General features: G+C 63.3%; 4 protein-coding genes across 4 annotated transcripts in view, besides 15 other annotated features; all 4 read right to left on the reverse strand.

Moving 5' to 3' along the window:
• Positions 1 to 393: 393 nt before the first annotated feature.
• Positions 394 to 426: a sequence feature (A-rich).
• Positions 427 to 455: a microsatellite.
• A 144-nt stretch (positions 456 to 599) lies between these two features.
• On the reverse strand, positions 600 to 3,023 carry Tco025E_01319 (metallo-peptidase, Clan MA(E), Family M1; the record flags this gene model as incomplete). The annotated part of the gene is made up of 1 exon (XM_029368257.1): positions 600 to 3,023. The coding sequence occupies one exon, from the start codon at positions 3,021 to 3,023 to the stop codon at positions 600 to 602; it is 2,424 nt and encodes an 807-aa protein (XP_029231565.1).
• A 190-nt stretch (positions 3,024 to 3,213) lies between these two features.
• Positions 3,214 to 3,241: a microsatellite.
• Positions 3,242 to 3,276: 35 nt separating this feature from the next.
• Positions 3,277 to 3,321: a microsatellite.
• Positions 3,322 to 3,752: 431 nt separating this feature from the next.
• Positions 3,753 to 3,792: a microsatellite.
• A 184-nt stretch (positions 3,793 to 3,976) lies between these two features.
• On the reverse strand, positions 3,977 to 4,867 carry Tco025E_01320 (SNARE associated golgi family protein; the record flags this gene model as incomplete). Its single annotated transcript, XM_029368258.1, has 1 exon — positions 3,977 to 4,867. One exon carries the CDS (start codon positions 4,865 to 4,867, stop codon positions 3,977 to 3,979), a length of 891 nt encoding a protein of 296 aa, XP_029231566.1.
• Positions 4,868 to 5,212: 345 nt separating this feature from the next.
• Positions 5,213 to 5,236: a microsatellite.
• A 113-nt stretch (positions 5,237 to 5,349) lies between these two features.
• Positions 5,350 to 5,394: a sequence feature (A-rich).
• A 26-nt stretch (positions 5,395 to 5,420) lies between these two features.
• Positions 5,421 to 5,451: a microsatellite.
• A 395-nt stretch (positions 5,452 to 5,846) lies between these two features.
• Positions 5,847 to 5,882: a sequence feature (G-rich).
• Positions 5,883 to 6,278: 396 nt separating this feature from the next.
• Positions 6,279 to 6,309: a microsatellite.
• An 11-nt stretch (positions 6,310 to 6,320) lies between these two features.
• Positions 6,321 to 8,054, reverse strand: Tco025E_01321 (uncharacterized protein; the record flags this gene model as incomplete). Its single annotated transcript, XM_029368259.1, has 1 exon — positions 6,321 to 8,054. The coding sequence occupies one exon, from the start codon at positions 8,052 to 8,054 to the stop codon at positions 6,321 to 6,323; it is 1,734 nt and encodes a 577-aa protein (XP_029231567.1).
• An 83-nt stretch (positions 8,055 to 8,137) lies between these two features.
• Positions 8,138 to 8,162: a microsatellite.
• A 220-nt stretch (positions 8,163 to 8,382) lies between these two features.
• Positions 8,383 to 8,433: a microsatellite.
• Positions 8,434 to 8,461: a microsatellite.
• Positions 8,462 to 8,671: 210 nt separating this feature from the next.
• Positions 8,672 to 8,701: a microsatellite.
• Positions 8,702 to 8,710: 9 nt separating this feature from the next.
• Positions 8,711 to 8,730: a microsatellite.
• A 40-nt stretch (positions 8,731 to 8,770) lies between these two features.
• The window catches only part of Tco025E_01322 (uncharacterized protein), a gene marked incomplete at both ends in the record, with an annotated part of 4,479 nt that continues 3,515 nt past the window's right edge, over positions 8,771 to 9,734 (reverse strand). Inside the window, one exon of the mRNA XM_029368260.1 lies at positions 8,771 to 9,734. This exon is cut by the window's right edge and continues 3,515 nt beyond it. Within this exon, the coding sequence (XP_029231568.1) occupies positions 8,771 to 9,734 (964 nt within the window).

A 9,734-nucleotide genomic window follows, 5' to 3' on the forward strand; every position in this document is an offset into this window, starting at 1 on the left:
GATGCCGCTTACTTTTCCCTCAACGGCGCGGGAGGCGGTAGAACCGCAGTAATAATTGGCGCAACCACAGATGCCTGGCTGGTGCAGAGCGGAGGAGGAGAAAAGCGGCATGCGCAGCGGAGGGAGGCAAAAGTCACCGTGCAGAGCGACGCGGGCCTTTTTTCNCTCGGCAGGGCGTGGCGATGTGGGAGGCAAGTACGTCTTCTTCCGCCCCCCGCACGCAGTTCCCCCGTGTCCCCCGCACCCCCCGCGTGGCAGCGGAGGATGGAGCGAAGCGAAGGGCGACTGCGCGCGCGCACGGGGGGGCGGCGGGGGCCCGCAACTTCTTTTGCGAAGGCAAGCGGGCAGTAAAAATGTAAATAAACAAAAAAGCGGGAGGTACTTGACGTGTAGAAGAAAAAAAAACAAGAAAACAAAAACAAACAACACGCACACGCACGCATGCACGCGCACACAATCTACGGTCAAGGAGACCAAAAGTGGTAACCATAACGGGATGCGCATTGCCCGCATGTGTGGCGGTGGGCAGGGCGCCCTACTTGGGCGGCGGTGGTTTGTGTGCGTGTGTGCGCGCGCGCAGTTGCACATTCTTCGGGGCATCAGCACGCCCTCAGGGAATCGAAAGCGCGCTGCAGCTCCTCCATCCCCTTCTTTCGGAAGAGAAAGTTGCCAGAGAGCGTCTCGAGGGCGCGTACACGCACCAGCAGGTTGCAGGGCCGCAGCGCACACTCCGGGCAGTACCACGCGCTATTCTTCGTGCGCAGTTTGTTCTCCGGCTGCAGCAGGAGGCAGGACTCACAAAACGTGTGGCCGCACGGCACACACGTCACAGGACTGCGGTACAACTGCATGCATAAGCCGCATGAGTAGAGGCTCTCCGTTGCCTGCTCCGCCGCTATGAGCATCTCCATCACCGTCCGTATGGTCGCCTTTGCCCGCCCCTCCTCCTCCTCCTCCTGCTGCTGCTGCCCCTCCTCACGGCGCGGCGCCGTGGACTTCGCCCACGACAACTCCAGCTGCTGGGCGTCCTCCAGCGCGGAGGCGAAGAGCCGCGCCTGCTCCTGCTGCATGTCATGCAGACACCGCGGCACGCCCGAGGCCTCTTGCCGCAGTTCCCGCAGCCGCGTCCGCATCTCCGCCAGTGATGCGGGGAGGGAAGAGCAAGGCGCCTTCGGGACCTGCCGCCCCATTTCCTGCAGCCGCAGCTCATGCAGAGCCTGCTCGCACGCCATAACGGGAGATGTGGCCCAGGCATCCGACACGATCACGAAGCGCTGCGCCGTCTCCTCCGCGGCTGCCGCGTAGAGTGAGACGACGAGGCGCAGTTTAGCCGTTACTTCTGCGACTGTGGAAAATGCCCCACGGTGGTCCGCTGCCCTCGCCAGAAGGCTCTCACGTTGCCCATTCTCTGACTCTATCAAGTTTTCACGCAGCTGGGTCTCGTACCGCAGGAGCACCTCGCACTGGGCCTCTTTGGCCAGCGTGCGCGAGGTGCGCAGATCACTACACACCGCCGCATTTTTGGCGCGCAGTTCGTTCATTTCTGTGCGTGCGGCATGCGTCAGCGCCGTGAGTCCACGGAGTCTATCGTCGAGTTTCGCTATACGCTCCTGCCAGATCAACTGCCGCGCGTTGTACTCTGCCGCAGACTTCTCCACCACCTCCCGCAACGTCAACGTGTGCTGCTCCTGCAACCGCTGCAGCTCGGACTCCCGTAGGCGTTGCTGCGCCGCCGCCGCCGCCGCCGCGTGTTGTCCATGCAACTGCGACATCCCCTCCCGCAACTGCCATATCTCCTGCAGAAGCGTCTCTCTCAGCATCGCCATGCCGGCCTGGTGTTGCTGCTGCAGCACGTCGTAGCCCTCCAGTGCGGCCTGCAGGCGCTCTTTGAGCTCCGCCACGTGGCGCCGCAGTTCCGCGGCGACGGCGTCGTGCGACAGCTCCTGCAGCAGCAGCCTACGCCGCGCCCCTGCGAGCTCCGCCTGCGCCTCCTGCCGCAGCGCACACTCCGCCTGTTTGCTGAGCCCGTGCAACTTGTCCTGCCGCCGGGTGTATATCGCCTCACGCGCGGCCGCCTCCTCCTCCGACACGGCCCCTCGCGCCGCCGCCTCGAGCTCCTGCATGACCTTCGACACCAACGCGTTGCGCTGCCATAGCTGCTCCCGCGCCATGTGGTTCATCGAGGCATGCGCCGTGCGCAGACAGACGCACACCGCGTCGACCGAGTCCCAGGCGTCGGCCAAAGCGGCCTTGACGGTTTGCCTGGCGTCGCCGTCCCCCGGCGCGGGGCCGCTGCCGCCGCGGGTGAGGCCCTCCACGGGCAACGAGCTCACCCGGCGCCGCACCTCCTCCACAAACTGCTGCACCTGTCGGGTGAGGTAGGCCAGCTCCGCGGTGACGTGCCCCATCTTTTCCTCCCCTTCCTTCGCGGTGCGGGACAGCTGGTCACACTCGCCCTGCAGCTCCGTGAAGCGTCGTTGCTGCGCCTCCAGCCGCCGCTGCGCCTCCTCGGCGTCGCTCCTGCACTTCTGCTGCTCCTGCCGCCGCGTCTCCTGCAGCTCCTTGTGGGACTGCAGGAGCGACTCCAGTTCGGCCCGCACTGCGGCGTACACCTTCAGCTCACTCTCATCCGCCCCCTCCCGCCCACGAAGGCGCTTCACCTCCTCCCGCAACTGCTCCAATTCGGCACGGTCGTTGCGGTACATTTCACTCAGACGCTCAAAATTGCGCTGAATGGCGTTCACACCATCGGTCCGCACCTGCATCTCCCGCCGCTGCTGCTCAATCACCTGCAGCAACTCCGCCTTTGTGTTCCCCTCCGACACGCGGGCGTTCACGGGATTCGCCACGTTGGCCATCTCGCGGGCATAATTGGAGGTGGGGGCAATAAACGGCAGGGTGGCGCTCTCACGCCTGCTGTGACCGCCGCCGCCGCCGGTGGAGGGGGCGTAGCCGTGGCCGCCCCGCAAAGAGCCGCGCAACGACATACGCGTCATGTCTGGCACACCGCCGGGGGTGGGCATGTGGGCAAACTAAACCTTGTCGCTAGCCAAACTCTCTTGGCCTTTTTTGTTGCTGTTTTTGTTGTATAAATATATATATATTTTTTCTTTTTTCTTGTGTGTGTGTGAGGTGTTTTTTTTTCGGTTTCCCGTTTTGCCACTGCTTGACTTCGGCAAGACGCGTCACTCACTTTTCTCCCTGTCGAGGCGTTGTGTGTGTGCGTGTGGCTGCGTGTGTGCACGCGCCCTGCTCGCGCCGCGGACAGCCCGTCCCCACACACACACGCACACACACACACAAAGGCGCACGCACGCACACGCCGAGACGGTCCCCAGGCCCCGACGCTACTTGGCGCGTGGGCGCAACCGGCGCCGCAGGGGGCAAAGAGAGAAAAATAGAGGAGGGGAGCGCCGCCCATGTGACGCCCGGAAGGAGGCGGTGAGGAGCGTACAAAGCCAGCGGCAGACCGGAACTCCGCCCACAAACAGCGAGCGTGTGGAGGAGAAAAGAGGGGCGTACGTCTGGCACACGTGTGTGGCCTGCTGCCTCTTCCTTGTGAGGATGGCAAGGCCTCAAAAAGAAGGAAAACAAAAAAGCGAGTTCGCCCCACACGCACAAAGAAAGAAAGAAAGCGAACGACGGAGAAACAGACCTTTTTCTCCGGCTTCTTCGTCATGTCAGCACGTTTGTTGGCGCCGCTGCCTTCTTAGGCCACAGCGTTACGCAAGCCCCTCCCTCCCTCCTGCCGCCATGCACACACATACACACAGGCACAGGCGCAGGCACGGCCTCTCCAGCTCTCAAGCGGCGCGGGACAGAGACGTAGACACGCATTGCACGGAGAACGCAACAAATGCCCCGGTAAACGTGTGCGTGAACGCCTACGGCGGCAGGAGGCACGCACACACAACTACGGCCGCTGCAGCGAGGGAAGGGCGCCACAAGCCGAAGGTGTGCGAGGGCGGCAGCGGTTTCAGACCACCACGGCGGTCGCCGACCGAACCCCGGGGCCGAACCCAGTCGTGGCGGAAAGTCGTTTCTTGAGCCAAAATGCGGCGAGGACGGCCAAGCCGAGAACGACCAGCAGCAGCGTATCCCACAGGGAGACAATCGGGCCACTTTTGCCCATCGTCGTGCGTGCAAAGGCGCCAAAGCGCACCGTCAGGTACGTCTGCGGCAGGATGCCTAAACAGGTGGCCAGCGCAAACACCCGCAGCGGGACACCCACGACGGGGGAGGCTAAATTCACCAGCCAATTAGGCAGGATCGGGGTGAGGCGGAGGAAGAGGAGGTACACGAACAGGTCCCCGCGGTACCGGTTTACCTGCAGACGTATCTTCGCCAGTCCTTTGCCCTTCATGAGGCGCCCATCCACCCGCTCCACGAGACGCACCCCGACCAGTGACGAGAGAAGGTAGCAGCACGTGGCACCAGCAGTCCCCAGTAGCGTGCAGTACGGCACGCCCAAGGCGGTTCCAAGCACCGCCCCTGTGACGGCGTTCAGCGCGACTGTGCCGGGCACGCAGAGTGCCTGCAGGAAGAGGTACACCACCGTGATGAGAACCACCATCTGCAGTATCCGGTTCACCGCCAGGGTTTGTATGTCATTACAAAACTTCGCAACGCCGGCGGCTGAGCGGAGGGACGTTGTGCCATTTTGCACGATTTTCCCCATGTCCTGCATGAGTGCAAAGGTGCCGGTGAAGTACATCAGCGACGCCGCCACCACCCCGATGAGGAGAAGGAACTTGATCAGGTGGGCGGGCACCCCGCCGCGGTCCGAAACGTGGGCCGTGACAACCATGCTGACGAGTAGGCAGGCTAGGAAAAAAGAGGCTGAGTTCCCCTCCGCATCCACCGCCATCAAAGCAGGCGTCTCACACCGTGCCGTACGGCCGACCCCCCACACAGGCACACAGAGATGCAAATACGGATAAAGATAGACACTTCCTCTGCCTCCTTCGCCCCTCCCCCTCCCTGTAATAATATGTTTTTTTTTTAGCTGTACTAGGGCCTAGTGGTCCAGTTCCCTTTTTTTTCTTTGGTTTCTACCCCCTCCACCTTTTTGCTGCCACTCGGACCCTCCCACCCCACCTTGCGGCTCTTGCTACACTTGTTGCGGACGGAGACGTGGCCAAAACGAAGAAACGCTTTTCGCCCTCACCCTCCCCCCAAACAGAGAGGCAGATGCATACAACCCGATAAGGCGGTGTGTGTGTGTGTGTGTGTGGTGCCGCTTCGTCGGCAACTCTCAACGGAAGCGCAGCCTGTGCGCCGGCAGGAGGGAAGGGGCAGCGCGAGGCTGCAGAGATGCCAGGCACCAACCCGCCACAAAGACGTGTGGGCAAACAGAAAAAAATAAAAATAAAAATAAAAACAAACAAACAAAAATGGCGCCGCCGTTGCTGTAAGACGTGCACAAACACACAAACACACAAACACACACACGTGTCGAGAGCTGTTTACCTCGCGTGCTGCCGGCATGCATCCTCACTGCCTCGTCCTGCTTCCCGCCAGGAAGCGCCGCCCAGGCGCCGGCGCAACTCCGCGTAGCGAGCAGCCACCCGCCGCCACAGGGGCGTGGCCCACGGTGCGTCCTCTCGCGCCTCTGGTGTCGTGGCCTGCCGCACCGCCGCAGACGCCCGACACGACTACGCCGGCGTCATTATAACACTTGACGTGTGGGAAGAGAGACATACATATATATACCTCTCTCTGCGGACAAGCCGAGCAACGTTAAACGGAATATAAAAGACGCCTTTTACGCCGCTTCAAACTAAAACGAAGAGCGGAGAAGCCGGAGGAGAAAGGGCAGGCGCAGTCAGAAGGGAAAAAGGCGGCGAAGGGGGGAAGGAGGGAGGGAGGGAGGGGCGGGGGGAACAAAAAAAAAAGGCAAAGTTTCCGTGCGGCAGCCACGAGATGAGTGCCCGGCGGTGTTCATCAAGGCACGGCGGGAGGCGGGAAGAACGTGGGGCGGCGGTGGGGAAGAGACAGGGACGACAAGCACGATAAGGGCGGTAACACGAAAGACAGATACGCTTTGCCACGCAAACTATGAATGTACGGGTGAGTGAGTGGCCACGTTAAATAGTAGGCAGGGAGGTGCAACGCATTCCCCGCGTGCGTCGAGGGGAAAAGAAAGAAAAGCAAGCAAAATAAATAAATATACGATAGCAACGCGAGCCGGCAAGAGCAAACGTGCAGGGTAAACGTAGAGAGGGCACTCAACGCGTAGGGGAGCTGCAAGCTCGTTCATGTATCCCCTCCTTTCCCCCCTCCTCTCTCTCTCTCACTCTGCGGTCTCTCAAGGGCGCGTTTCAGGGCTCCCGTTCACGGCTTGTGGAGTACACCAGTTGGCGCTGCGGCGACGGTAACGCGGTGGCGAGGCTGCAGGGCGAGTCCGAGTTCAGCGTGAGTCGCGCCGCCGACGCCGCAAGCTCCATCGAGAGACGCGGGGTGCCGGAGGGAACGCCGACGCCGTCTTCAGAGAAGGAGTACAGCCCGCTGCGCGGCAACGCCTCCCGCCGTACGCGGTGTCGCTCCTCCAGACGACACCACCTGCGGAACACGGCGGTTTCTTCCTCCTGCAGCGCCGCGGCCCGCTCACGGAGTTCCGCCATGCGTTTTTCGGCCCCCTCGCGCTGCCGCAGGGCGTACTGTGTTAGAAGCGCCACCTTGTGGACCTCGTCGCCCATTTCGGTCTGCTGCTCCTGCAGCAGCCGCTCCTCCTCGGCGACGCGGGCCTCTGCCGCCCGCACCCGCTGCTTTGCCCGCTTCAGGTCCGCCTCGTAGCCGGCCAACTCCCCACAAAGCGCCTGCACGTAACTCGTCTGCGTGTCGACCGCGGCCAGCAGCCTCGGCTTTAGCTCTAGCGCCTCGGCGAGCTCCTGCTCGAGGGAGTGCATCCGCGACTGTAGCGCCTCAATAGACATGCGGCTGGTGGAGTAGACCTCGCCCAGCTGCGCCGCGTTGACGAGGAACTGGTCGACCCGCTGCTTCCACGTGACAGGGTTACGCGCGGGGGCGCGATCCGTCACGCGCCTAATGCACTTTTCGAGGAAGCCGACCGCCAGCTCGTGCTGCTGCTCCGTCTTGACGCGAAAAAAGTACGTCTTGCCGGGGTTGCGGAAGGCCACCGCGAAGCAGCTGAAGTGCTTGTCCCTGCAGTGTGGGTACTTCTCCGGGTCGGGGTGGCGGATCAGCGTCTCCACCTGGCACTCCCCGTCGCGTACGATGTAGCGGTGGCCGTGAATGCGGCTCTTGACCCCCGGCTTGGGCTTCTCCAGAAACCAGTCAATCGACTTCTCCGACATTTGTATAAAGCGAGACTGCCAGCGATGCAGCTGACCGCCGCCAAGTTTCTCCATGGCCATCTCAAGGTAGTCCTGACGCATCAGCATCGGCTTGTAGTGGGGGTCGACGGCGACGCGGAGGGCCTCACCGTGGGAGACGAGGGCGGCGCAGGTCTCGCACAGCGGCCGCGCATTGGGCTGCGCGTCGGTCTCTTGCACAGGCGTGCGCGGATCGCTCATCAGCACCAGCGGCTCCCCCTCGCGTGGACGCAGCAGAAACGGAAACCACCCAAACCCGCGCGAGGCGTAAACCTCATCGTTCTCCTCCTCCGTGTCATCCTCCGTGTTGGCGGCCGGCGGCTCGCGCTGCTGCTGCCGCCGCCGCGAGGGACTCGTCCCGGGAGAGAGACCTCGCCGTCTGCGCGGCTGCCCTGCCGTGCACACGAGCTGCAGGGTGGCGCCACTCTTCAGGCCAAGCTCGTTCGGGGTGCAGCGCACGTCGAGCGGCTGCCCGGACGCGGGCGACAAAAGGGCGTACTCGCTTAGGCTCGGGAGCTCCATTGTTTTCGTGGCTGCCGCGGCTGCGGTGGAGTCGCCCGTCTCACGGCGCCCCTCGTCGATGGCTGCGTTAAGCGCCACAACCTGCGCGGCGTCGCAGAGGGGAACGTCCTCCGCAACGACCCACCCGACGCACATCTCCGTCGCCCCCAGACGCCGCACGAAGCCGCAGCCGTCATCGCAGACCAACTTGAGCAGCATGGCAACTCGAGCGCCGTGTGCCAACCCCGCGCGGCACTTGGACCAACCTTTGCGTGCGTGCGCCCAGGCAGGCAGGCAGCAAAACACACACACACACACGCATACGCATCAACAAAAAAAAAAGGAAAAGCGTGAAGGGTGTGATGACGCAAGTCGCAAAGAAGCAGCCCATACAGCCGCGCCATGCCAGAAGCTACAGACGAGACACACACACATAGATATATATAAAGTCAACAGCAAATCATGTCACGCACTCGCTTCATGCCCCGTTGCACTGAAGCAGAAGGTAGTTGGAAAATTGGAACGCCATTTCACTTTTTTCCCTCCCTTTTTTTCTATTCTTTTGTTGTTGTTTTTTTTTCTTTTTCTTTTCTTTTTTCCCCTCGTGTCTTTGTCTTCTTCTTCTTTTGGCAGCGGCTCCCGTTTCACGCACTCGTGCATTTCCTCCCTCGCCCCACCACTCACCACGTGTACGCCTTTTCCTCCCTTCTTCCTCGCCGCACCGCCGTCTCCCTCATCTATGACGCATGGCACTCTCTATGGGAACTCTGTTAACAGTTACTTCCTCGCCGCCGCCGCCGGTGACGACGGCATTGCTTTGCCTCGCTTCTCTCGCATTCCTCCTCTCCTTCCTTCCTTCCTTCATTGTCCGTTACGTGTGTGTGTGTGTGTGTGTCACTTTTATTTGCCCTCCTCCGTTTTCGGCGGGCGAGGGATTAAAACGCCATGCGCGGCAGCGCCACATCCGTCACGCCGCCGCCGCCGTCCACGACGTTGTCCTCCTCCTCCTCGCGGTATCGCTTCCGCAGCGCTTCCCCGAAGGAGGCGCTGCGGGGGACGCCGGTCTGCGAGGCCTCGTGGCCCAAGTCCACCAGCAGCGCCTCGAGGGTGACGGGGGCGCCGCTCTCGGACCGGTCAAGGAACGGGTCCACCGCCGCCTCCGCCGCCGCCTCGGCGGCCGCCACCAGCGCGGCCGGGCGGCCCAGAGGCAGTGTCTTCGGGCAGAAGCGGCCAACGGCTGTGCGCCGCGGCTCGTTGGCGGCGTCCCCCACCGCGGGGGGCGAGACCCGCTGGCCGCCGTTCACCGGGCCGCTTCCCCTGCCGCCGCCGTCCGCCCCCACAGCCGGCGGCTCGGGGTAGGTTGCCTTTGCGTCGGGGCGCTGCCTTGGCGGGGCCGCCGCCGCCGGAAACAGCGAGCGCGGCTTCTGCTGCTGCTGCTGCTCCACCCCCTCCGCCGACTCGAGACCCACCGACGACTGTGAGTCGCCAAGCACCAGACACGAGACAGGGCGACTGATGGGCGGCGGCGGCGGCGGTGGCGGCGCCGAAGACGCACTCGCCAGCGACATCATCGTCGTCCTGGCGGGTTTGCCAAAGGGGTTCTGCGGCTTCGCGCGGGACGGCGGGGTTGTCACTGGGACCCGCTGCTGCTGCTGCGGGCTGCCACTGCCTCTCCCGTCCAGGCCGCTCTTGGACGGCGTGGTGGACGGCGTGGCCTCCGCCGGCCGCTTCCTCGGCGATGGCTCTGCCGGATCCGTGAAGGTCACGTGCCGCCTCGATGGACTCGCAGCGGCGGCGGCGGCGGCGGCGCTTGACCGTCGCTCCGGCGTCACAGCGGGGGAGGCGACGGCGGGCGGCTGTGGGGCGCGCTCGCCCGCCTCCACGACCGGAGCCGTCGCC

Source organism: Trypanosoma conorhini (assembly GCF_003719485.1).
Source record: "Trypanosoma conorhini strain 025E chromosome Unknown Tco_14.4_contig_00042, whole genome shotgun sequence".
Classification (NCBI taxonomy): Eukaryota; Euglenozoa; class Kinetoplastea; order Trypanosomatida; family Trypanosomatidae; genus Trypanosoma; species Trypanosoma conorhini.